Source organism: Notolepis coatsorum (assembly GCF_963971535.1).
Source record: "Notolepis coatsorum genome assembly, chromosome: 8".
Lineage (NCBI taxonomy): Eukaryota > Metazoa > Chordata > Actinopteri > Aulopiformes > Paralepididae > Notolepis > Notolepis coatsorum.
In genome coordinates this window covers 86,186,527-86,212,493 of record NC_140172.1, presented here as the reverse complement: position 1 = coordinate 86,212,493, position 25,967 = coordinate 86,186,527, and the positions used below count along the sequence as shown (strand labels likewise).

Below are 25,967 nucleotides of genomic sequence, written 5' to 3'. Positions count from 1 at the left end.
ATAAGCTAATTTCCCAAAATGTTGGAGTTTTCCTTTAAACTTTAACACATTTTCCATTTATTTAACCTTTATTTACCCAGGCAAGCAAGTAAGAACAAATAATTATTTTATTTATTGTCAAAGTATGCATAATGTTGTTTTAATTACACGACAAGAGATATGTAATGTTAATTACCTGAAATTATTCCGTTTTTTGGGGGGGGGGGGGGGGGGGGGACCCTGCATATATCGTTATCGGTTGATATCGGTATCGGAAATTTAGAGTTGGACAATATCGGTATATCGGTATCGGTAAAAAAGCCAATATCGAGCATCCATATTTAAAATATATCTTAAGTATAGCTATGGGTCTAATACACCCGTCGATTATCAGTTAGTTGCATCCAGTCAACATGTACAAAACTGATTGTTTTTTTCATCGGTACATTTCCGTTTTATAGCCTTTTGAATATGAGTATAACTTTGGGTGCCTCTGAGTAATTCCAGAGAAAGTCGGATAATAGCGTTTTAGTGGAATACACTAAACGTAATTTTTTGCCTGATTATCGTATCTTCCTGAAATCAACGCTAGATTATCATTATTATCCTTCCTCGTGCATACATGAAAAGAGCATTGGACCGCGGGGCTCCGCCGCAGCCTCCTCAAACTCAACGGCACACAGCTACACACACACACACACACAGCCGCGATCGCGGTAGAAAAACATATCAGATCAACGATAACATTTATATATAGTGTTCTTACCTTGTATCTGATGTAATGCAAAAAATTATCTCATCGCCATTTGAAGTACTGGCCGCGGAGGACCGTGCCACGTTCAACAGCATTGCATATTGAGGGGGGGGGGAGCCTTGCAGATGTATCGTTGAAACGGGTTACCTCGCCTGAGTATTTAAACCCCGCCGGCACGGCTTGGATCATCCCAGAAAAGAAACTAGACCATTCCCAATGGGGTGCAATACCAACTGGAAGGAGTAGGCGGCGGTATTTGCCCTTTTGCGAGCTCAGACCCATTCCCAACGATAACATCAGGCTGAATGGATGAAAATGAATGGATATCGCTAATAAAAGAAATAACGATTAAAACCTGACTATACTCTGGTCTGGCACTCAAGCGATGGCGAGTTAACCCGACTATCATCGTGACTGGCGCTGAATGAGTTAAAGCACTGACAATTCTCTATAGTATTTTTTATTGTGTCCCGACGCATATAAAAACATGTCTTAATAAAAAATTAAGCCGAATTCTGCTTTGTCTCTATTAACCATTTGGTTGCCGAAAACGTAGAACTACGTTTCTGTCGCCCAATCGTTGAGTGCCGGAAACGTAGATCTACGTTTTTCTCACTATTTATTTTATTCGCTATTGCCATTCATAATTCAGCGGGGCACCTTGTGCATACTGTTCTGAGTGTGTCTGAGCTGGCAGACGGTCTTATACTGCCCTCTAACGCCTTCGGCCATTATTGCACCCAGTTAGAAACGGGTTAGTTTCTTTTCTCTACCGAGCTGCGGCGTGGGGGCGCCTCCTAAACACTCCGGCAAAACAGACGCTTGTAGGGATGGTTTGGACTACTGACCCCGCCCGGCCGTTGAAGTGCAATGCCCAACAACGTCGGAGACAGGATCGCTGTGGATAACTGGAATGGCGATGAGATAATTGGATTATTTTTTTTGCATTACATCAGAGACCAGGTAAGGACACTATATGAAAGCTTGCGTTGATCTGATATTTATTTCTACTGCGATTGAAGCTATCTGTGTTTTATGTGTGTGGCTGTCTGCCGTTGGGTTGCAGGAGGAACATTGCATGCTTGCACGAGGAAGGATAATAATGATGATCTAGCGTTGATTTCAGGAAGATCCGATAATGACGCGAAAAATGACGTGTTTATTGAATTACACAAAAACACTGTTTTCGCGTCTTTTCCCTGGAATTACTCAGAAGCAACCAAACAAAAAATTATCTGTTTTTTGCACGTTGACCAGAAGCAACTCACTGAGACTCGACGGCGTTATTAGACCCATAGCTATACTATAAAATATAGGTTCTCTACAAACTACAACTACGTTTACATGGGGTTAATGGACGGCAAGGAAGAGGTCACTTCCCGGAACGTGCGTGGCACTCAATGTGTTAACTACATATAAATATTTATATAATTGTTTGCTTTATAGACTAAGGTTGCAACATAATTATGTAATGTAATGTTGTTGGCTCTGTAACGGAGAGCAGCCACTTAGGCAGCGCCGCTCCCGACTCATTATTAATTTATTCGTTTATAGTTTAGGTCATTATTCAATTAATTAATCCAATCCACTTTATTTATAGAGCACATTTAAAAACAACAAAGTTCACCAAAGTGCTGTACAAGTCCCACAACAAAAATAAATAAAAGAAAATGATAATATATATATATTTTTTTATCACAAAGCTTTGAATTAAAATCGAATCTCGGCCCGAAGCTTTGAAGGCCAAAAAAAGCTTCGAAGGTCAGCCCTGAGTAGTAGTAGTAGTAGTAGTAGTAGTAGTAGTCATCAGTTTGAGGTAGGGTTAGGGTTAGTGATGATTAGTGATTATCACAAAATGGTTTTAAACCATGTCCATGACCATTTGAGTAACATAATAATGATTTAGATAATGACTACTATTATCAACCACAGATCAAAAATGTATATGATTAAATCAATTATAAAATTTGAATAATTTTTTTTTCTTTTAAACGTCTAGGAATTTCTTACCCCAATTTTCATTAATTTCAACTGCAAGTAAGTTACCGGTAAGTACAAGTAGTTAATTGATGTACTTGAATCACTTCAGGTGCGAGTACCTGCTCGAGGAGAAGGGACAAGACTTTGTACATCAAATCCAGGCTCGATTCCCTCGACTCTTTGAGCAGGTGGGTAAAAGTACATCAGTGTACAAATACCAAGTCTTTATCAGAGTATTTCATTTTCTTAACGGTTAGATATTGTAGTCTTTGTAGTAGTTGGGTAAAACATACTTCCAAAAAGGGGAATTACGCAGATTGTATACACACAAAAAAATATCTGTTACTTACCTTTGTGAAGTACTATGATGATGAGCAGAAAGTTCGACTCGGTAGGTCGGTACCGGGCCAAAATGATTATCACATCATGAATAGATCAATACATAATAATAATAATTAATTGCATTTATATAGCGCTTTTCTAAGACACTCAAAGCTAGGGATGCCCAGATAAAGTTTTTTGCCACTGATACCGATCACTGATCATCTATGAGCCGATACACTGCCGATACCGATGGTCCTTTTTTTTTGTTATAGCAGCTGGTATAGCAGTATTAGGTCTAACACAGGCATCCTCAAAGTCCGGACTCCGGTCCAGATCCGGACCGAACCTCAACTGTCTCTGGACTTTTCATATGTATTATCTGTATTATCTGCGAGCCATTGCCACAACGCTACGAGTCAAAATCCTACGCTATCTCCACTGAAATCAGTGCTCTGCATGTCCGACTGTTCCACTGTCTGTGTGTCTGTCCAATCACATTCAGCGTACCATCAGCGTTTCTTTCCCCCCACCCACAGTCTGCGAATCAGAGGCAGAGTAGGGCGGGTCTTCACGGAATACGCAGCGTCTCTTTCAGCGGGTCAGAGCGAGAGTTGACAGCGCATCTACAGGTAGTTTAATCTGCAGGTAGTTTCATCTGCAGGTACTGTAGCTAGTATCCTAGTGTCGCCAGCAGGAAGCTATAAAACATGGAATGTTCAAAGATGGCCATTAAAAGAAAAGTCGACAGTGAAAATCGGCTCAATATTTATTTGATCATTATGTACCATGTGCGTGCGTTCTAGTTAGCGCAACATGATTTAGCGAGATAACCGGAGTAGTGACCACAATGATAAAATATAAGTAGTCTACTTATAGAAGTAGCCTATTACATCAGTAGAATCAGAGTTTCCACTTACATGTTCATCCATCAACTTGACTAACAGGGTGAAACTTTAGTCTGAGCTCCAAATATCACTTGTAAAGCTAATTGAAGAAACGTCTTCTTTCAGAAGGCTATCGATGTGTGAATACACTGCCTGGTAGAGCTCGGGGTAGGGCAACATCTGAAAAAAACGTGTAACTTGGGGGAGTGTAGCAGGGCTCAATGTGAGAGAGTAGTCGCCGGAATTTGATGTGTTCGACTACACTTAACCTCTTAAGCGTAAAGGTCTACGTTAACATTATTCTAGGAGCTCTCTGGGGATACGAGGCCTGTATCTTCATGAAGTCATCTGCCATAACTCTTGATTTATTTGTATTTTGAGTTTACAGACTGAGTCTAGTTTGACTGAGGTACATCCTTGGCTCCGGACCCTCCACAGGATAAAAGTGCTATATAAACTTGCCATTTACCATTTACCATTTAAATTACTAAATGTAAATGTACCTGTAATATGTTACAAGTTGTATTGGCTGAATACAATTGATACAAGCAGGGTGAGAGGATTGCAGCTTTCTAAATTAAAAATCAATAGACATTTACTTTGTTTTAGGGGGTGTTTTAGGACAAGGTTTGTTTTAGGAAGTAGTCTTAAGGGGGCTTTCACACTAGCCATTCGGGGTCGAATCAGAGCACGATCGCACCAAAATAGAGTGTGATGAGAACGCTCCCCCCACCCCCATCACCGGGGACGCTGATTCGGTCCAAGACGGGACCACTGGAATAGGTGGTCTCGGGTGCGCGTCAGTGTCCCCGACGACAGAGCGGGGCAGATAAAAACATACAGCAACAACTGGACAATACCCCCAAAAACTATATTTATGGGCAATTTGGCGAGTTCAGACCTCAACCAAACAAGCATGTTGAGCCTCACGGTTCAGTGGATCGATGAAAACTTCGAGATGAAGGCACGTTACAAGCCCAAGCAATTTTGTAAGCAATTTTGCCATTGCTATACATTGGTTTCTTGTTCGAATGCATTTATTTAGACTGATGTATTTTTCTTCCACGAAAAATGGAGCCTCTAAATAATTATTGCCCAAAACGTAAGCTGTAAAAAAAAAAGCTAAAACGCGCATACAAAGCCACTTATTCTGAGATTATAATAATTTATACTTTTTTTTTTTGCACTACCTACCTTTGTGAAAGTGGCTTCTCAGCTCTGGTCCAGCTGAAGACAAAGCAGAGGAACAGATTGGACATTGAGCATGACCTCAGAGCATCACCCCAGACTTTGAGACTTTTGTCAGGAGCAAACAACATCCCCAGTTATCCCATTAGTTCCCTGGGATGTTAAGCTAAGAAGTCTGCTAAGAAGGATATATTATTTATTTATTATTATTATTATTATTATTATTATTATTATTATTATTATTATTATTATTATTATTATTATTATTATTATTATTATTATTATTATTATTATTATTATTATTATTATTATTATTATTATTATTTAATTTCATTGTGTTTTTAGCCCTAGTTGCACTTTTGTTGCAACCCCAGTTATCCCATTAGTTCCCCCAAACTTACTGTCGGTCTGTTATGTTAACAAAATGGCGCCCGACCACGGAGATCTCCGTGTTTCGATTCCACCCGTTGTGGACAGAAGCACGGATATATCCGTGGCAAGTTGTTATTGCTTTTATTCCATTTTAATAACCTATTCAAGGTCGCCGAGCGGCACTGCAGATTTACCCTACTCTTTGAATTCGAGAAAGTGCAATACCGGCCAGATCCTTGTTTATCCGGTTTATGGACTCAATTGACAATGACATACCCCACAAGGGTTTGTGACTCGACACAAACCACCATTGACCTCATTTTGACATTGACAAGTCCATGATCTCCAATAAAGGGGTGATAGCATGCGGGTTAAGTGATCATTATATGATTTTCTGTACCCGCAAAAAGCTAAAACATAAGGCCGGCTGTCACAAAACAGTCACATCTAGAGACCTCAAAACTTACTCTAGAGAGGCCTTTAACCTAGAACTGGGGAGCTTGGACTGGTCAGATGAACTCAGTGGTACACAGGTTGAAGAAACATGGCTTGGATTCAAAACAAAATTCACAGCAATACTCAACAACATGGCACCCATAAGAACCACCAGGGTTAAACATCGCGCTGAGCCATGGATGCACACTGAAATACTGGCCGCTATGAAAACCAGAGACAAAAAATGCTCTGAACTTCATAAAAGTCAGACAAAGCTTTCCAAAAGCTCAAACGGTGAACTCCAAGCCCACGTGGTTGAACTAAAAATTCAAAGAAACAGACTAAGAAATGACGTAAACACCATGATCAAAACCGCAAAAAGAAATTTCATCAACAACAAAACTGAGGAAAACAAAAACAAACCCTGCGAACTTTGGAAATTACTCAATAATCAACTAGGCTGCAGTAAAAAACTTAAAACCAGATTCTCAAACATAAACATAAAGACGGACAACACGCTCATCACAGACAAGCTGGATGTAGCCAATTACTTAAACATCTTCTTCACAAACATAGCCACAACACTGGTAAACAAACTACCCTCCCACTCAGGGCATTATGGGGTAGAACACATAGTAGCATACTACAAAAACCTAGGGGTCCACAAAGACGACTTCAAACTTGAAATGGTAACAACCGATGAGGTACTCAAAAAATTGAACGCCCTCCAACCTAACAAGGCCACTGGCCATGACAACATCCCCTCCAAATTCCTCAGAGACGCAGCAGCCGCCATCACCCCAGTCATCACTCACATAATAAACCTCTCTATAAAACAGGGACACGTCCCCAAGGACTTCAAAATTGCGAGAGTGACCCCTCTGCACAAAAAGGGCAGCAAATTAGACCCAGGCAACTACCGCCCTGTTTCTATTCTTACCTCCATCTCGAAAGTCATGGAGAAAATAGTCTTCGAACAGGTCGAAAAGTACCTGGCGGAAAAAAATCGAATCTACGAATTCCAATCTGGCTTCAGAATGTCCCACTCCACTGACACATGCCTCCTCTATTTGAACGACCACATCAAACAAGAGGTGGACGCGGGCAAATACTGCGGCATGGTCATGCTGGACCTACAAAAGGCCTTCGACACTGTCAATCACTCCATTCTGATTGACAAGCTAAAAGCAATTGGTTTTGATAGCTTATCAGTGAGCTGGATGCAATCCTACCTGGAGGGGAGAGAACAGATGGTAGAGGTAAACGGTACTCTATCCCCCCCTCTCACAGTGAGCTGTGGTGTTCCACAAGGAAGCATACTAGGACCGCTACTCTTCCTAATTTATGCAAATGACATGTCGTCAGCCTGTGACTGCAACTTGTTCCTGTTTGCGGACGACTCAGCCCTGCTGGTCTCTGACAAGAACAAGTTGCAGGTTGAAAAAACCCTCAGCTCGGAACTAGGCAAAATCTGCATATGGCTCGCTGATAACAAACTATCATGGGCAAAACAGAGTCCAATCTCTTCGGTTCAAATAACAAACTCAGCAAGACCGACGGCTTCTCAGTTGCAGTGGGTGACAATATTGTCACAAGGAAAGACGAAATTACCTACCTGGGTTCCATCCTAGAGGCAAATCTTTCCTGTGACAAAATGGCATCCAATGTAATAAAAAAAGTCAACCAACTAACTAGATTCTTGTACCGGATCTCCTCTCTGGTAAACAAGAATACCCTGAAGACTCTGGCAGGAGCACTCATTCAAGGGTACTACGACTATGCGTGCACCTCATGGTACCAAAGCACCTCAAAGGCGCTTAAAACAAAATTACAAACATCACAAAACAAACTGGTCAGACTACTACTTGACCTTACCCCCAGAACCCACCTCACCCCTGCCCACTTTGACAACCTAGGATGGCTTAGAGTAGACGACAGAGTACAGCAACTTGCAATGGGCCTGGTCTACAAGATACACTATACGACTAAGGTACCCATGTACATGTCAAAATACTTCCCAAAGGTCAGTGAATACCACAACCACTACACCAGAGGAAGCTCAACAAATCATGTTAAACCCAGATTCGGCTCAAACAAGGGACTAAATACGTTTCGCAATTATGCCACATCAATGTGGAACGCCCTACCTAAAGCTGTAAAGGAATGTGAATCCCTACCCACATTCAAAACCGCTCTTAAAGAGCACCTACGGGAGGCTGCAATTAGAAACTGGCCACCGTAAATGCCCAAAACCCCCACCACCTCCTAATAGACAGTCTCCTCCCCACGCATGTATATATTCCCTCCCCGCCATATGTATATCTCTCCCACCCACCCACCCCCTCCTAATGTACAGTCCCCTCCCCATCATATGTATATACTCTGTCAGGATCTAGGGGTAACAGTACTGTATACCGTTTATGTCACAAATGTATCAGTACTAAATACCTATATGTCCCTATGCCATAAATGTCATGTATGTTGTGTATGTCATAAATGTCTATATGAATTGAAAATGGGGGACCCTGATGGAAACAAGACAAACGTCTTTCTCAGGTCTGCATCCCCTTAACACTTTGAGTGCCACTCACGAGATTTCTCTGGTTTTTTATAGGTGGTTGCATGCCACTCACGAGATTTCTCGGAATTATTATTATTATTATTTTTTTGCGATCTGAAAAATTATTGCATCACCCGAGCCTACCCGAGTATAGCCGAGGGGCGCCGGCGATCACTGTGGAAAAAAGCGCCCCCTGTCGTCTCCCAGATGACATAAGTGATTTTGGAATGGACTCAATGAAAATGAATGGGGAAAAAAATCCGGTACTCCACATTTTCCAGTTCACTGATCCAGCCGGGGTTACTAGAGTTCATTCTGGAGCCTCAGATCCCCGCGGATCATGGAGTTCTACTGTATCGCATTGGATCCATACACGTATCGATTTTTTCGAATGGTGATCAGGAATTGGAATATACCAGTTGGATACCATCTGATGTCAGGTAAGGACTCTATGTTATCAGTGGTAGGATAATCAGAGTAAGTTTGATGAAGTTATAAGCTGTTTTGTGAAATGTCTTCTTTCGGTTTCACTGTAAAAGTCTGTGAGGAAATCAACGGAGCGATTATCAGTGCGCGGCCGTAATGTGCGTGCGTGCACGTATAATATTGATCATCTAGCGTTTATTTGAAAACGATTCATAAAAAGGCCGACGAGTATCAACGTTGTGGAATATTCCACTAAAAGACGATTTTCATAGAATGCTCCAGAATTAGCTGTTTTTTATATCAAAACGGGGGCTTTTCTAACTGCTCTGAAACGGCAACGACGCGATAAAAAAACAATCTGCCTTTACAGCACTGACTGGAAAATAGTCTTTGATAATGCGATGGGCAGATTAGACACATAGCCATAATTTAAAACATAGATTAGGCGATATTAACGTTAACATTGGCGCCGATGGTGGCATTCAAGCGGTAAAACGGAAAACCAGGCGTGGCGCTGAAAGTGTTAACAATTGTGTGTATTGAGCCGTACTGTATTGTACCCATTCTGCAATCTGTTAAATAAAGTTTTCATTCATTCATTCATTCATGGACAGATAGCAATACTATAAAGTATAGATTTAGCTCTACAAACAGCCCCACGTCTGTTTACATTTGCCGGTCCTCTAGAGATTTATTAGACGCATCCCAATGGCCCCGAATGTGTTAAGCTAAGAAGTCTGCTAAGAGCCCGGAAAAGGAGCCGCGCCCACAGGAAGCAGAGATGGAGGGTGTGACAGAAATAATCGTTTGATTAGTCGACTAATCGAAAAAATTATCGACAGATTAGTCGACTACCAAAATAATCGTTAGTTGCAGCCCTAATCACTACCCACAGTAATGTGGCCGGTTAGCCCATCCAAAGCAAGGGAGCCCGATGTTGTGACTAGTTGTGTTCAGCAGGACTATAGCGATCAATATATGCAATAATATATATATATATATATATATATATATATATATATATATATATATATATATATATATATATATATAATATGCAATTATCTTTTACGTTGTTCGTTATATGTCTGTAATATGTGGTTAGCACGCGGCATGGCCATAATGTTTTTAGTGTAGGAAAAGTATCCAAAATCCTGCCTGTATCTAACCCATCGTGTAGGTTTAGCTGGTACATTACTTCCCGAGGTACAGCGAAAATTTCCTGTGTAACTGTTTTGGTTAATTCAGAAATATATAGACTATAGAGAGTTGCTCTCCTCAATTGTGCCTGGGAGCTAAACAAGACTGCAATGTGTATGCAAACCAGAGTGGGGAGAGGGAGGGGGGGAGTTCGCACTCAAGGACGGAGCGAGGACGGAGCGTAGCACCCGTTCCTAAGGAGAAGACACCCTAAGACTAGTCCATGCTCCTCCCCATCATATAGGAGTATCAAGGCAGCACTGGCGTAACTCTCTGTAGATGTGGGGGGGACAGATTAGGGGGCGTGGCGAGTGACGTCGCTGGGGGGGGGGGGGGTTAGGGCAAAAAACAAGTATTCTGTTGTGACAAATAATAAACAAATTTGAAAGGTTTATGGTGAAAGAACATTTATTATATGGTGCTTCAATTAGCAATTATGAACACAGTAATACAAGATATGCATGATAAAAAAAGACATGCTAAGTTCCTGAGAAACACTACTATACAATATACAATTTTAGCTCTTAATGTATCTATCACCTTTATCTATCGCCAATCACTTTTAATCAAATTTAATTACAGGTACAAAATGGGGGACCCTGATGGAAACAAGACGAAAGTCTTTCTCAGGTCTGCATCCTCTTAACAATTGTATGTATTGAGCTGTACTGTACTGTACCCATTCTGCAATCTGTTAATAAACTTTTCAATCAATCAATCAATCAATCATGGACTTATGAACCACGATTATTTTCAAGAGAAACAAACAGGCAAATAGCTATAGCTTAGTCAATCTGGACAAATACATTAGGCCTATATTAAAAAAAGAAAATCTGCTAAAATGCTGTTACTTGCCAGTCTTGCCGTTGCCCTCCTGTTTCGTGGTGGTGTCGTCACTGCTGCTGGTTTAGCTCTAGGCGACAGCGTAGCAAAACTTAGTTTGCTTTGAAGAAGTAGCTTTCTCCTCTTGGGCGACGGTGCCATCTCGTTGTTGCAATCACGCAGGTAGGAGTCGGACATAGCACTGAATGTCTTATCTTATCTCTCTTTATACCGTATGTGATGACGTATTTTAACACACACCTCGGCTGACGACCCAAGCTATTATTATGCAAAGACGAGTACTTTAGCGAGTGGGTACTTGGCCCGTGCAGGGCAAGAATGCGACCCCCATCTACTGCTCTTTGCATAATAATAGGACAGGTAGTCAGACTCAGCTCTTTGGACGGTAAAACGGGGGGGGTACATAACTGCATTCTGAAACCATGCGGGGGACACTTTCCAATGTCCCCCGCGTGAGTTACGCCCCTGCAAGGCAGTATCATCTGCATACTTAATTGTGAACGTGCAAGAGTTTGTGTATTCAAATAAACAATACAGATGATAAAACACATCCCTGTGGGGAGAGTGATGTACCTACTGACCTCTGACCTGCTGGATTCTATTGTTGAGAAAATCAACAATCCATAAAATCAAGGCTGCTTCAAATTCTTTAGCCAGTTTGGCTGCTAAAATACTGGGTTGATGAAAAGTGAGCGGATGAAAAGTGCATAAATTAAATCTTAGCATGTGACTTTGGTTTCTAATGGTGAGTGTGCACTGTGCAATAGTTCTCTAGGAATCAATAAGCATCTTCTTGTGTCTCCGCCCCCTCCCAGCTCTTGTCCAATGGCGACAGCAGCAGAGAGTTCGTCGACCCACCAGGTGAGTGACCTAATTGCAAAAAAGCTTAAGATACTGTTGTAACAATAGTAACAACTGCCACTATTGATAGAAGCACTATTACTACTATTTATAGATGGATTTCAATCTCTTTACTTTTCCTGTTTTTTCGGCGTTCGAACGGCAACAAATAGATCTTTTGAACGGTAATTTATATGTACGGCGAAAAATGCAGCCCTGACCTGCTATACGCTCGCAAAGTGCTGTGACTTGTGTGCATGGGCATGAGGGCCCGATTTCGGGCTGGTGCAAGTTAAGAGGTAACTCTATCTTCCTAGGGTTAGAAAATACCATGCGTTATAATAAAAGTGGGCCCAGAACTGAACCTTGAGCGGCCCCCTTACAAATGGTAAGGACTTCAGATGTATGACCCTCAAACTAGGTAGTCTGGTTCCTATCTGCCCCCCCCCCCTTCCAAACCAGTGTTAACAAGCTGTTACTGAGCCGTTAACAAACCAATTACTACTTCTTATACAATGGAATGCAAATTTGTGATTCTGATTGGCTGAAACACTTGTTTCAGATGTTATTTCTCATAACACACTCCACGTGATCCCAGAATCCGCCCACAACCGAATTACTTTGTTTCCGAATCACTCCGCCGTTCATTCTTTTACTGAATGAAACCAAGATGGCGGACAATAATCTTTATGAATGGATGTATTGATTCAGTCCTAACGACTCATTCAAAATAGATACATTTACCTGGAATATGTTAGTTGTTTACACAATGTTGGATTATGTAATTGGTTTGTCATGACTCATTGTAAAACAAAATATAAATAGCGGGGGGGGGGAGTGGCCACTGATCCGGGGGGGGGGGGGGGGGGGTTGCAGAATCCGAGTTGCAGAATCCGACTTCTCTCGGGTGAACGTGCAGACACTCTATCAGCCTACCCAGCATGTAATAGAACTCAAGTCGTTATTATTGGCGCATAGATTGCAGAAATACGGGAACGTTTTGATTATATTTAAAAGGCTTTGACATTGTAAAAACGAAATAAGTGGAGTTTCGAAGCTGTAAGCAGAATACAAGTTATAGGAACACCCACGATATAGTATTCTTCCCCCTTCCTACTGTATAAGAAAGAATTAAAAACGCATTGCAAGGAGAACAGAGGTTATTTGTTTCGCGTGATTAAAAAAATGCTGTATTAAAAGAACCAAGGATCCACGCAAGCTTTCTACTGTGGGTACATCTTGGCGTCCCGCAACTATTCTCCAATCACTTCTATCACCGAAAATGCTTAGAAAAGGAAAGCCGACGGTTGTTATTTCCTATATAATACACTCCACGTGACCCCAGAACCTCAATGTAAATAAACCATAATCACCCTACAAAAACAGTACTGTATTTGTTAATCTGGTATGTCATAAATGTATAGATGTAGCAGTACTGTCTATCTGTATGCAGGGACCGAAACTAAAGCCCGCCGCCCGCCAAGGGCGCTCAGTTTTTACCTTTGGCGCTTGACACTTAGAGGGCTGCCCGCCGTGTGGTGTGTAGACGTGTAGTTCATAACGATACTCATTGTGCGAGTACAGATTATAGCCTCTCTCGCCTTTTTTTTCTCCGCCGCGAGATCGTTAAAAAACTACAAGTCCCACATTGCACTCAAGTCAACGGTCCAATCACAGTAGAGTGACGTGACTGGTTTCATGAGAAAGAAAGCAAATGACCAATCGGAAGCTCTCATTTGGCTTGTTTACTTCCTGAAACGCCACCATTGCGATATGCGGGCAGTCTGCTCTAGTCTATATCGGACCTCCATGAGCTACCGTTACTGTTTAAACAATGACCCAGTCAACTATTCACTTTTAGTTTAATACATGACGAGGCATTGTCTAACGGTATCTAGCTGGCTAGCTACTGATAGCTGCTGATATCAACAAATGCTCCAGCAATAGTCGACTCGAGTGCATAATACCTCCGTTCCCTCGTTAGCTAGCTTAGCTAGCTCACGTTAGATATATCTGTCCCAGTAAACTAAATTGTCTTAACGTTATCTACCGGGCTAGCAGTAGCTACAGATAGCTCCTGATATCAATGTCTTATAACATTGATTGAATGCGTATTCTAGCTGAGGGCATGTTGAATGTGATTTGACAAAAGAACCGTAACGTTATAAATAGGGTCCAGCTGCATCGCCGGAGAATCCTTGCATGCTGAATGTAGGGTCTAGCTGAATATAGGGTCTAGCTGCAGGGCCGGAGAATCCTTGCTGGAGCTGGAGGCTACTCAAGTATACACACAGACAGTGGAGCTGTTTGCAGATAGCAAGCATTTTGACTTATTGCGTGGTGGCGATGTCTCGCAGATAATACAACTACAAGTATGATTATATAATATATATTTTATTTAAAAAAAAAATGTATATAAAATATATATTTTCTTTTAATCAAAAAAAATTTGGCAGGTAAGAAATATGCTTGGCGGGTAGACTCTTCCCATCTACCCGCCACTGGCCGGTGAGTCAAAAAGTTAATTTCGCTCCCTATCTGTATGTCATGTATGTCATATGTTATGATGCATTGAAAATGGGGGACCCTGATGTAAACAAGACGAAAGTCTTTCTCTGGTCTGCATTCCCTTAACACTAGCACAGCCATGGAGAAAATGTCACTGATTCCCGCCGGAACGGGTCAGATGACCCGACAGCTTATATGAGAAAAATAAACAGTGTAAACTATATAATTACCTCTTAACACTTTCAGTACCGGCCATTAACATGGGAAAGCATGGTTAAATACCAACACCCACTTCAATGATAGCATTGTGAACGCATAATCTCTGTTTTAAATTATGGCTATGTGTCTAATCTGCCTGTCGCTTATCAATGACTTGTTTGCAGTCAACATTGTCGAAACGGATTGTTTTTTAATCGGTTCATTTCCGTTGTATAGCATTTTGAAAAGCCCTCGTTTTCAAGGAAAATATATAGATTCCGTGATAAACGGCATTTACTGGAACATTCTGGCATACACAAACACGTTGTCATTTTTCGGCCTATTTATGAATAGTTTTCAAATAAACCCTAGATTATCGATAGTATATGTGTACTTATGCACACTATAGAGGCGGGCTGAAATATCGATTCTCTCATTTCCTGATCACGCACACACACACACACACACACGCATACGGCAAACGCTTATATCTCTGTGAAAATAGCTCTGATTATCCTAAGACTGGTATGTTATCCAAAAACATTATTCCAATTCCTGATCGCCATTCCAAATATCGATCACGCTTATTGATTACAGTGTTGGGTACTGTAAATACATAATCAAAATTTTTTCCGGGCCGGCGAGCACAATGGATTCTTCAGTTGGCTTGAGGGAAAAGTAAAATGAGGAAACGCACCCCCCCTTCGTCAGTGTAAAGTAATGGGGTGCAGTTACACAGGGAGAGACGATAGGGGGCGGTATCTTCCCAATTGAGCTCAGAGAGAGTCTGCAACACTAGCGTGAGGCTCGATTGATGAAATATGAATTCAAATCACCAATAAAAAAAAAAAAAGACAAACAAACGCTATATAGCATCGGGGGCACTCAAAGGTCGGCATGAACTAACGACAAAACGTGTCCGTGGCACTCAATGTGTTCATATAAAAATATGAGGTTTACCACAGGTTTGAGTGACAAAAATATATATATATATATTATTATTATTATATTTTTTGATGGAAGAGATTGAGGGGCAAAGAGCCACATGCGGCTCGCGAGCCGCGGGTTGGCCACCCCGCGCTAGACGCTCGCAAAGTGCTGTGACTTTCCACATGTGGAATAACGTTCTAATTACATTTTCCTGAAGTCATTTTGAAATTTGTATAGATGTAGCACTGTCTATCTGTAATAAAATGTTCAATCAATCAATCCAATAACAACCGCTAACTTCACTGTTAGATGGCATGCTTTGAAACACCGCACCTCCCAGCTGCTTCTAGACACGGAGGCAACTTCTTTTTAAATTCTTTTACCTACTTTTTCTGTGGATGGTTTTGTGAATAAATCTCCATTATGCTTCAATTAATGTGTGTTTATTGTATAGCAATAAGGTTGGATGAATTCGGCAATTGTATAAAAGACATTACACCACTTGTAGTCGTGTGTTATAAGAATTAGAGCATGCCTAGGGGGGTCTAATGACCCTCGGCTGCACCTCGGGCCTAACAACCACCTGTAGGTTTCTTTATTAGGCATGCTCTAATTCTTATAACACACTCCTGCGTGTGATGTAATGCTTAATAATACTACTACTACTAGTACTACTAGCGCGAGAATGGCGCTGCTCCGACCGGCCGCCTTTCTGTTAGCTCCGTCGAGACTGTGCTTACTTTTGTTAATTTTTATAGTTTTAAGAGTTTTATTTGCACCAACTGTTGGTGCATTATATGTGTATGACCGTCAGTCACTCATTGACATTGGATTAAGAAAAACTTACCGACTGGATTGCTCTCTGGATCGGATTGCTGAACAACAACAGTGGCCAGCGGAGATCCTTTGTTGCGGCCGAGGCAAGGAAAAGGCGCGACGGCGAGGAAGAAGAGCTGGGGTCCGAAACAGATTGAGATCCAAGCGACACAGAACCACACTGCCCAGCATATTGTTGGCCAATGTGCAATCGATAGGAAACAAACTGGACGACATCAGAGCACGGATCCAATTCCAGAGGGACATTCGGGACTGCAACGTTCTTTGTTTCACCGAGACGTGGTTGTCTCCAGACGTCCCAAACCATGCAATAGAACCGGCAGATCACTTCTTCGTTCTCCGCAAGGACCGAACGGCAGAAGAATCACTAAAGACGAGAGGAGGCGGCATAGCTTTCATGGTAAACAAGGAGTGGTGCGATATAGGCAACGCAAAGGAATTGTCTAACCACTACTCCCCAGACCTGGAGTATATCACCATCAAATGCCGACCCTTCTTTCTCCCGAGGGAGTTAACGTCCATCATCATGATCGGAGTGTACATCCCACCACAAGCAAACACTGGGGCCGCACTTTCAAAACTACATGACGAGGTAAACAAACTACAGATAGCTAACGTTGACGCTGCCATTTTGGTTCTGGGCGATTTCAACAGCGCGCGTCTTAAAAAGGTGTTGCCGAATTTCTATCAGCATGTGACCTGTCCCACCAGAGGCGAGAACATATTAGACCATGTATACTCGCAATTTAAGAACGGGTACAAGTCACAAGCTCTTAGTCCATTCGGTAAGTCCGATCACGCCGCCATCTTTCTTTTGCCAAAATATAAAAGTATCGCGAGAGGTTAAATGTTGGACTGTGACGTCAGAGGAGACGCTTCAGGCTGCGCTGGAATGCACAGACTGGAATGTGTTTCGTGATAACACAGCGAATATTAACGAATACACTGAAATGGTGCTTGACTTTGTCCGTACTCTGGTAGAAGAAACAATCCCCTCTACCACAATTAGAATCTACCCAAATCAAAAGCCCTGGGTAGATAAATCCGTCCGTGAGGCTCTGAAAGTGCGCACCTCAGCCTACAACACCGGGCTTGTGACAGGCAACATGGATGAACACAAGACGGCGAGATACAACGTCAGGAGAGCAGTAATAGAGGCAAAATGGCGTTCTAGGGATAAAGTTGAACTTCAGTTTGAACAGGCTGACTCTAGAGGTATGTGGCAGGGCCTCAGAACGATGACAGATTACAAAGGCACCTCCCTCAAACTGAACAGTGACATCTCCTTAGCAAATGATCTCAATACTTTCTATGCGAGGTTTGAGGCTGTGAATAACAACACCAGCCTACAAGCCACGGAAATGGGGAGGGGGGGGTCTGCTGAGGGAGATTCAGTGTTCAGAATAACAGAACATGAGGTGAGAAGGACCTTTAAGAAAGTGAATATCAGGAAGGCAGCAGGACCGGACGGCATCCCCGGCCGCGTCCTAAAAGTCTGTGCCGACCAACTGGCCCCGGTATTCACTGACATCTTTAACCTGTCCTTAGAACAGGCTGTCATCCCCACCTGTCTGAAGAAGTCCACCATCATCCCTGTACCCAAAAAATCTACGCCCGCTTGCCTCAACGACTACCGCCCTGTAGCTCTCGCCTCCATAGCCATGAAGTGCTTTGAGAAGCTAGTGAAGGGCTACATCTGTTCCTCCCTCCCCATCAACCTGGACCCCCTGCAATTTGCATACCGCCCTAACAGGTCCACGGAGGACGCCATAGCCCATGTGCTGCACACAGCAGCATCACACCTGGACAAGAGGCAGGGAAACTATGTGAGAATGCTATTCATCGACTACAGCTCAGCATTCAATACCATAGTCCCCTCCAAACTCATAGCCAAGCTCAGGGACCTGGGCTTGAACTATGACCTCTGCCAGTGGGTCTTGGACTTCCTGACGGGCAGACCCCAGGTGGTAAGAGCAGGCAACTGCACCTCCTCATCCATCACGCTCAACATAGGGGCCCCCCAGGGCTGTGTTCTGAGCCCCCTCCTCTACTCCCTGTACACACATGACTGCGTGGCACAGCGGAACTACAACACAATCATCAAATTTGCTGATGACACAGTAGTGGTGGGCCTGATCTCTGCCAACGACGAGAGGGCCTACCTGGAAGAGGTAGAGAATCTGTCACAGTGGTGTCAGGAGAACTGTCTCTCCCTGAACGTCAGCAAAACAAAAGAGATGATTGTGGACTTCAGGAGGTCGGGGGTCAAGGACTACAGCCCCCTCAGCATCGACGGGGCACCGGTTGAGAGAGTGAACAGTTTTAAGTACCTCGGAGCCCACATATCCGAGGACTTGACATGGACCACACACATTGACAGTGTTGTGAAGAAGGCACGACAACACCTCTACTTCCTCAGGCGCCTAAGGAAGTTCCAAGTCAGTCAGAAGATCCTTAAGAACTTCTACTCATGTACAATAGAGAGCATCCTGACTGGCAACATCACCTCCTGGTTTGGGAATAGCACTGCACAAGACCGTAGCAGACTACAAAGAGTGACACGTTCAGCCGAACGCACAATTGGAGGGGGGCTTCCCACCCTCCAGAACATTTACAACAAGCGGTGCAGGGGTAAGGCTAAGCTAATCATCAAGGACTCCAGCCACCCGAACAACTGCCTCTTTGAACTGCTGCGGTCAGGCAAGCGATACCGGAGTCTCAAGGCGAGCACAGAAAGACTCAGAAGAAGCTTCTATCCCCAGGCCATCAGGCTGCTCAACGAACAATAAACACTATGCAACAACCATCAAATGCACACAGCACACACATCCACACGCACACACTCACTTTAAACAAACAACACACTGCAGCACCCACTCTCCACACTTTAGTTCACCTAAACACACTTTATATTGATTGGTAAAGGATTTGCACTACAACTCGTACACCTTACTGTAAATTGTACCTAAATTGTACCTCATCCCATTTCTGCTTTGCACTATATAGAATTGTATATTAGTACATTGCATAGTATATTGTATATTGTATGGTAACTCAGTTACTTCTATTCTGCATCGAACATTGTACATATGTCTATACTGAACACTGTGACCTCTATTTTTACTTCTATTTTACATGCTATACTATTTTATTTCATACTTATCTTGTCTAGCACAGTCTCTGGAGCGTAACAGTAAGAAGCATTTTGTATAAAAGTATTCTGTACTTCTGTATGACAACTATTAAAGAAACTTGAGAAACTAGTGGTGTAATGGTACACAAAAACCACGGTTTGGTACGTACCTGGTTTTGAAGTCGCGGTTCATTATGATTTTGGTACAGTGGGGGGAAGTTTGCAGAACGTGGCTCTTCATGTTCCACTCGGGAGTGATGCAGTTACTGTTAAGTAGGGCTGTCAACGAATATTCTATATTCAAATTAATAATCAAAATAAAACATACATAAAAGCATACTAACATACAAGCCCGTCTCTCTCTCTATACGTTCAATTATTTCAAGTAGCCAAACGTTACACTATAAAAACTAGATAGTTGGTGATAATAAACATTTATTAATAATAATAATAATAATGGCTTGAATTTATATATCGCCTTTCACGTACCCAAGGCGCTTCATTAGCTGAAATATTCTAAAATCATACCCTCTCATAGACCAATATCTGGGTCCGACAGCACTAGTTACATTTCATATCATATTATCATAACGCAGAGGCTGATCGACCAACTTTATTTTTGCTGCCGATAGACTATCGCTGTACGATTCGGACGAGCCTCCGCTTGTCATTCTAACCCTTCCAGAAGCTTTGTGGTCCATAAATGTGCCTCCATAAATCCAATTAGTTAGATCCAGCACTGAATGTATCTTGTGATTATTTATTTAGGGCCAGGCCAACTAACAGATTGAAAAATAAAATGACTCTATGGCAACAATGTCAATAGTTCTTTATGCGTATAAGTTAGGACTTTACTTTTTAGTTTTTTTTAGAATACAGTTGTGGAGACATGTGTCTAGTTCATTATTATTCTCTGTATTTTTTTCAATTATTTGATATATATTTATATATATTTGATATTTATATATAATGGTATAACTCATGTATACTTTGATCTGACAAAACTGAAGCATTCTGATAGCCCAGGTTGTCCTGAAAAGAAAGATGTACCGGTATATCACTTTTCATATCATTTTACAATACAGTATTGAGGTTTTACATGCATTAATACACAATTAAACCAGGCAAACCTAAAAACCTGCGTGCGTGCGTATGTGTGTGTGTTTTCTCTTTGGAAAGACCAGAGGAGTTTGATAGTATTTACTGACGATGGCCAGATAATGTTGATGTGTCATGTAATAGAGAAACAGAGGTTTGAACACACTGAAATAAAATATTTGATCCTTACTTGTGTCGACTTGTTGCCAGATGCCTGTTTTTGGGTTCCAGCTGAGAGGTAGGAGCTGGAAAACATAACTGTTCCATAGCCTGAAGTCTTATAGTTATACAAGTCCAACGTTTATAAAAAATCCCACGGAAAATGAGTGTTTTACAAAGGTTTTTGTAATGTGTGTACCGCAATAATTCAGTCTGATTATACAAAATGGCCGTCCGCTTCCATTCATTCAGACGCACAAGTCAAAACAAATAACTTGTTTTGAACTTGGGTCTTCTTCTGCCCCCTTCTCGTTGCAATCAGCGCTAGTCTGGGATCGCTTTCAACTACTACTACTTTTTCCAAAAATATAAATAAATAAACTAACCTTACTGTCATGCACTTGTCCTAATAAACTAACCTACACTGTAGCACGCAACACTTTGATGAACATTGTTACTCAGCTGATAGAGCTGTACCCTTCCTGATGACTTGTCGTACAGAACTTGTAAGTCACTTTGGATAAAGGCGTCAGCTAAATGTAAATGTACTTCTAATTAGGGTTGGGCATCGTTTGGATTTGAACGATTCCGGTTCCGATTCTCCATATCGATTCCTGTTCTAAACGATTCTCGATTCCGATTCTTTGAGGTGGTCAAAACAGGTCACAGCTTATTTCGCAGGAGAATTAAAAAATGTTCATACTATTCACATTTTCAGTTGACTTGATACAGTTTAATTTGGTTGCTGTACTGTAACTAGGGTATTAATTAACAAAGTAAAAAAAAGAACCGGAAGTTAGGAACCGGTTCCTATTAGAACCGGTTTTCGGTGCCCAACCCTACTTCTTGATTGATTGATTGAAAACTTTATTAACAGATTGCAGAATGGGTACAGTACAGTACAGCTCAATACATAGTTAAGGGGATGCAGACCAGAGAAAGACTTTCGTCTTGTTTACATCAGGGTCCCCCATTTTCAATTCATCGTAACATATATGACATACATGACATACAGATAGACAGTACTGCTACATCTATACATTTATGACATACCAGATTTGCAAATACAGTACTGTTTGTGATACAAAAAGAGTCCAGAAAAAAGAGTATATACATTTGATGTAGAAACTGTACATTGGATTGGGTAGGTGGGGGGGGGGGGGGGGGGGGGGGGGGTACTGTACATTGGAGGTGGGTGGGTGGGGGGGGGGGGGGGGGGGGGTTGGGTAGGAGTGGGAGGGGGGGGGGGAGGTTGGGTAGGAGGGGTGGGTGGGGGACACTGTACAACTGTACAAACAAAACTGTACATTGGAATATTGACAAGACCATACTTGGTAATTTACTGTACATTGGAGGGGGTTGTGTTATGACATTTACAGGGGCCAGTTTCGAATTGCAGTCTCCCGTAGGTGTTTTTTGAGAGTGTTTTTGAAAGTGGGTAGTGATTCACATTCCTTTACAGCTTTGGGTAGGGCGTTCCACATTGATGTGGCATAATTGCAAAACGTGTATAGTCCCTTGTTTGAGCCGAATCTGGGTTTAACATGATTTGTGGAGCTCCCTCTGGTGTTGTGATCGTGGTATTCACTGACCTTTGGGAAGTATTTTGACATGTACATGGGTACCTTGGTCGTGTAGTGTATCTTGTAGACCAGGCCCATTGCAAGTTGCTGTACTCTGTCGTCTACTCTAAGCCATCCTAGGTTGTCAAAGTGGGCAGGGGTGAGGTGGGTTCTAGGAATAAGGTCAAGCAGTTGTCTGACCAGTTTGTTTTGAGATGTTTGTAATTTTGTTTTTAGCGCCTTTGAGGTGCTTTGGTACCATGAGGTGCAAGCATAGTCGTAGTACCCTTGAATGAGTGCTCCTGCCAGAGTCTTCAGGGTATTCTTGTTTACCAGTGGGGAGATCCGGTACAAGAATCGAGTTTGTTGGTTGACTTTTTTATTACATTGGATGCCAAATTGATTCTAATACTCTTTCTGTTCTCCTAGTTGTACATCTGGGTCCTGGTGAGGAGCGCTCAGAGGATGCAGTAATGATGAGTACTCCAGTCGTCCGCTCTGCATTGGAGATGGGCTTTGAGCGTGGCCTTGTAAAGCAGACAGTGACGAGCCAAATACTAGCGAGTGGTGAGAACTACAAGACCGTCCAAGAGCTGGTCTCAGACCTGCTGAGCGCAGAGGACCAGAAGAGGGAGGACGAGAGAGAGATGCTGGCTGAGGCCATGGCGTCGGGTAGGTTGTAGAACTTTCCCCTGGAACTAGGGACTTTTTCAGGAACTCACCAGGGTTTAACCTTTAGACCTAAAACGCCTGCTAATAATGCATTATATAGCCTGCATATACACACAAATGTATTTCCCGGTTTCAATGGGTTAAGTCTGAGTGGTCCGGTACGAGATTGACATCACGCCATAAATCCATCTCTACAGAATGTAGGAATTCATGTATTTTTTTCAAATGTAGCCAAGAGTAAAGACCCTAACCCTGTCAAAACAGCAGTCAATGTGTATATTTTCAGCACTATGTTTGTTTACCAATGATTTTAATTGTTATTAGTGAAACTGAAATATGAGTTCATAGAAATCTCAGTGCGTCGAAAAATACGCTTATTGGCGCGAGGATTTGGTGCAACCTAACTTGAGTGTAGTCTTTTGAGAGAAGAGACCCAGGGCTTTCGATGGGCTTTCAAATTTAGAAAAACTACACTTCCCAGCTCAAGCCAGCCCCTGTCAATCATCTGACTTGTAGCGTGAACAGGGGAGGAAATTAGGCCACTTTACTCGCCAAATGCGAGTATTTTTTACGTTTGGCGAGTGATTCATGAAGACCACTCGCCAGTCTGGCGAGTATACAAAAAAAAAAACATTCTGCAATCACTGCACTGGCAAACGGTGCGCGTCTTCTGAGTGCTTAGTTGACAGTGCCACGAGAGCACTGCACAAGACCACCCGCGGACATATAATGTTTAATAAAAGTTCGCGCAGTACTGGCCAACCCACGGACATATAATGATAAAAGTCCTGCGTTACTAGGCTAGCCATCAGGAGCACTCTCAAACGGATAACGTTAAACACAGCAGAAGATGGAAAACAGACAGACTGACCAACGGGGAACTGCATCCAACCCTAGCACAACCCTCGAGTATAAGTTACTAAGGACACATTTAAATCACAGAGGTGTAATGTTAGTCTTAGCTTCTAGTTTCTAGTTTCTTTAATAGTTGTCATACAGAAGTACAGAATACTTTTGTACAAAATGCTTCTTACTGTTGCGCTCCAGAGACTGTGCATGACAAGATAAGTATGAAATAAAAACATAGTAAAAATTAGAAGTAAAAAAAGAGGTCACAGTGTTCAGTTTAGACATATGTACAATGTTCGTAGACGTAGTTACCATACAATATACAATACTGTGCAGTGTACTAATATACAATACTATATAGTGCAAGGCATAAATGGACGAGGTGCAGTTTAGGTACAATTCACAGTAGGTGTACGAGTTGTAGTGCAAATCCTTTATCAATAAATATAAAGTGTAAGTGTGTTTGTGTGATCTAAAGTGTGGAGAGTGGGTGCTGCAGTGTGTTGTTTGTTTGAGTGAGTGTGTGCGTGTGGGTGTGTGTGCTGTGTGCATTTGATGGTTGTTGCATAGTGATTATTGTTCGTTTAGCGATTATTGTTCGTTTAGCAGCCTGATGGCCTGGGGATAGAAGCTCCTTCTGAGTCTTTCTGTGCTCGCCATAAGACTCCGGTATCGCTTGCCTGACGGCAGCAGTTCAAAGAGGCAGTTGTTCGGGTGGCTCGAGTCCTAGTTAGCGTTTTAGCGATAGCTGCTTGCTAGCTAACGTTAGCCCCGTGTGCTCAAAGCAGCCAGCTAGGTGTATCTGTTATGACTATAATGTTTCCAAAAAAGCACCGGACTACGACGTAAGGTTAGACATTTTATTTCATGCTCAAAAGCCCCTGGCTTGCACATCGCAGTCACGAAAGGGGCTAGCTAAGCTCAACCAGTGCACTGTGTACAACAGCACACCAACCCAACTGACGTTACCACGGTACTTCACAGCACTGTCGTAAGACCACCGTGCTGTCTTAAAGGCACAGTGTGCCTACCCAGATGCATACACAACATTGACGAGGCTTGACAACCGAGGTTCAAAGTTAACTTGATTGATTGATTGAACATTTTATTAACAGATTGCAGAATGGGTACAATACAGTATGGCTCAATACACACAATTGTTAAGGGGAGGCAGACCAGAGAAAGACTTTCGTCTTGTTTACATCAGGGTCCCCCATTTTCAATTCATCATAACATATGACATACAGATAGACTACTGCTACATCTATACATTTCACATCTATCTATACACTTCACAACATACTTCGGTTTTTTTCTTTCACTGCCCAACCCAGCATCTTTCACTGCCCAGTTCAGCCCAACCCAGTCCAGAATAGATACCTCTTTCATGTTAATATGTTTTATGCTAATATTGTGAAGAGTAGAGATTAATGTTTTATGCTAATAAATATTTTAAAGAGTAGAGACACGGTGTGATTATTTTACTATGATTGAAAATCTATTTAGACGAAGACATACAAAGAAGTAATTATCACAATTGGCGATTTTTTTTGTCTGGTAAAAAATCTGTTTGGCTGGTAAAAAAAATCAGATACTCGCCAGTTGGCTGGTAAGCCAAAAAGTTAGTTTCCTCCCCTGAGCGTGAAGATTCTTTCTTTCTCGTTTTTGGGATCATATCTCACGGGTGGAACAAATCTGAACGTTTTTGCCATAAAATAGAATGCACTTAGTTTCTCTCTCTACCTTTCTGTGAATGTCTAGCAAAAACGACATTGCAATCTGATAAAAAATGGCGGAGAAATTTACATTATAAAAAAGTAACTGTACTTACTTCATTCACAGTTTTTGCTGCATTGTCTAGGGCGCCTGGTGGTACTAAATCCAGATTGAACTCTGCCATTGGAAACAGGAGATTTGGCTCGATCCATAGATGTGTGACTTGGCCATAATAAGGTCATTTATAGGCCTCAAATAAAGGGCAGATGATTAACAGGAGGTTTTGTAGATACAGTACTGAATTCTGCCATCCGGACACATACAATTTGATATATTATTATAGAATATAGAATATCAGGCCTATAAATTACCTTATTATGGCCAAGTCGCACATCTATGGATCGGGCCAAATCTCTCCTTTCCAATGGCAGAGTTCAATCTGGATTTAGTATCACCAGGTGTGCAGCAAAATCCGTGAATGAAAAATAAGATAAATAAAAAAGTGAATCCACAAGTAATT

General features: G+C 42.0%; 1 protein-coding gene across 1 annotated transcript in view; it reads left to right on the top strand.

Annotated features, from left to right (window-relative positions):
- Window positions 1-25,967, top strand: part of birc2 (baculoviral IAP repeat containing 2) — a 99,783-nt gene that overhangs the window by 60,824 nt on the left and 12,992 nt on the right. Inside the window, exons 9-11 of the mRNA XM_084319598.1 lie at window positions 2,823-2,901; window positions 11,761-11,806; window positions 22,640-22,882. Of these exons, the coding sequence (XP_084175724.1) occupies window positions 2,823-2,901; window positions 11,761-11,806; window positions 22,640-22,882 (368 nt within the window). The remainder of the gene's footprint in view (window positions 1-2,822; window positions 2,902-11,760; window positions 11,807-22,639; window positions 22,883-25,967) is intronic.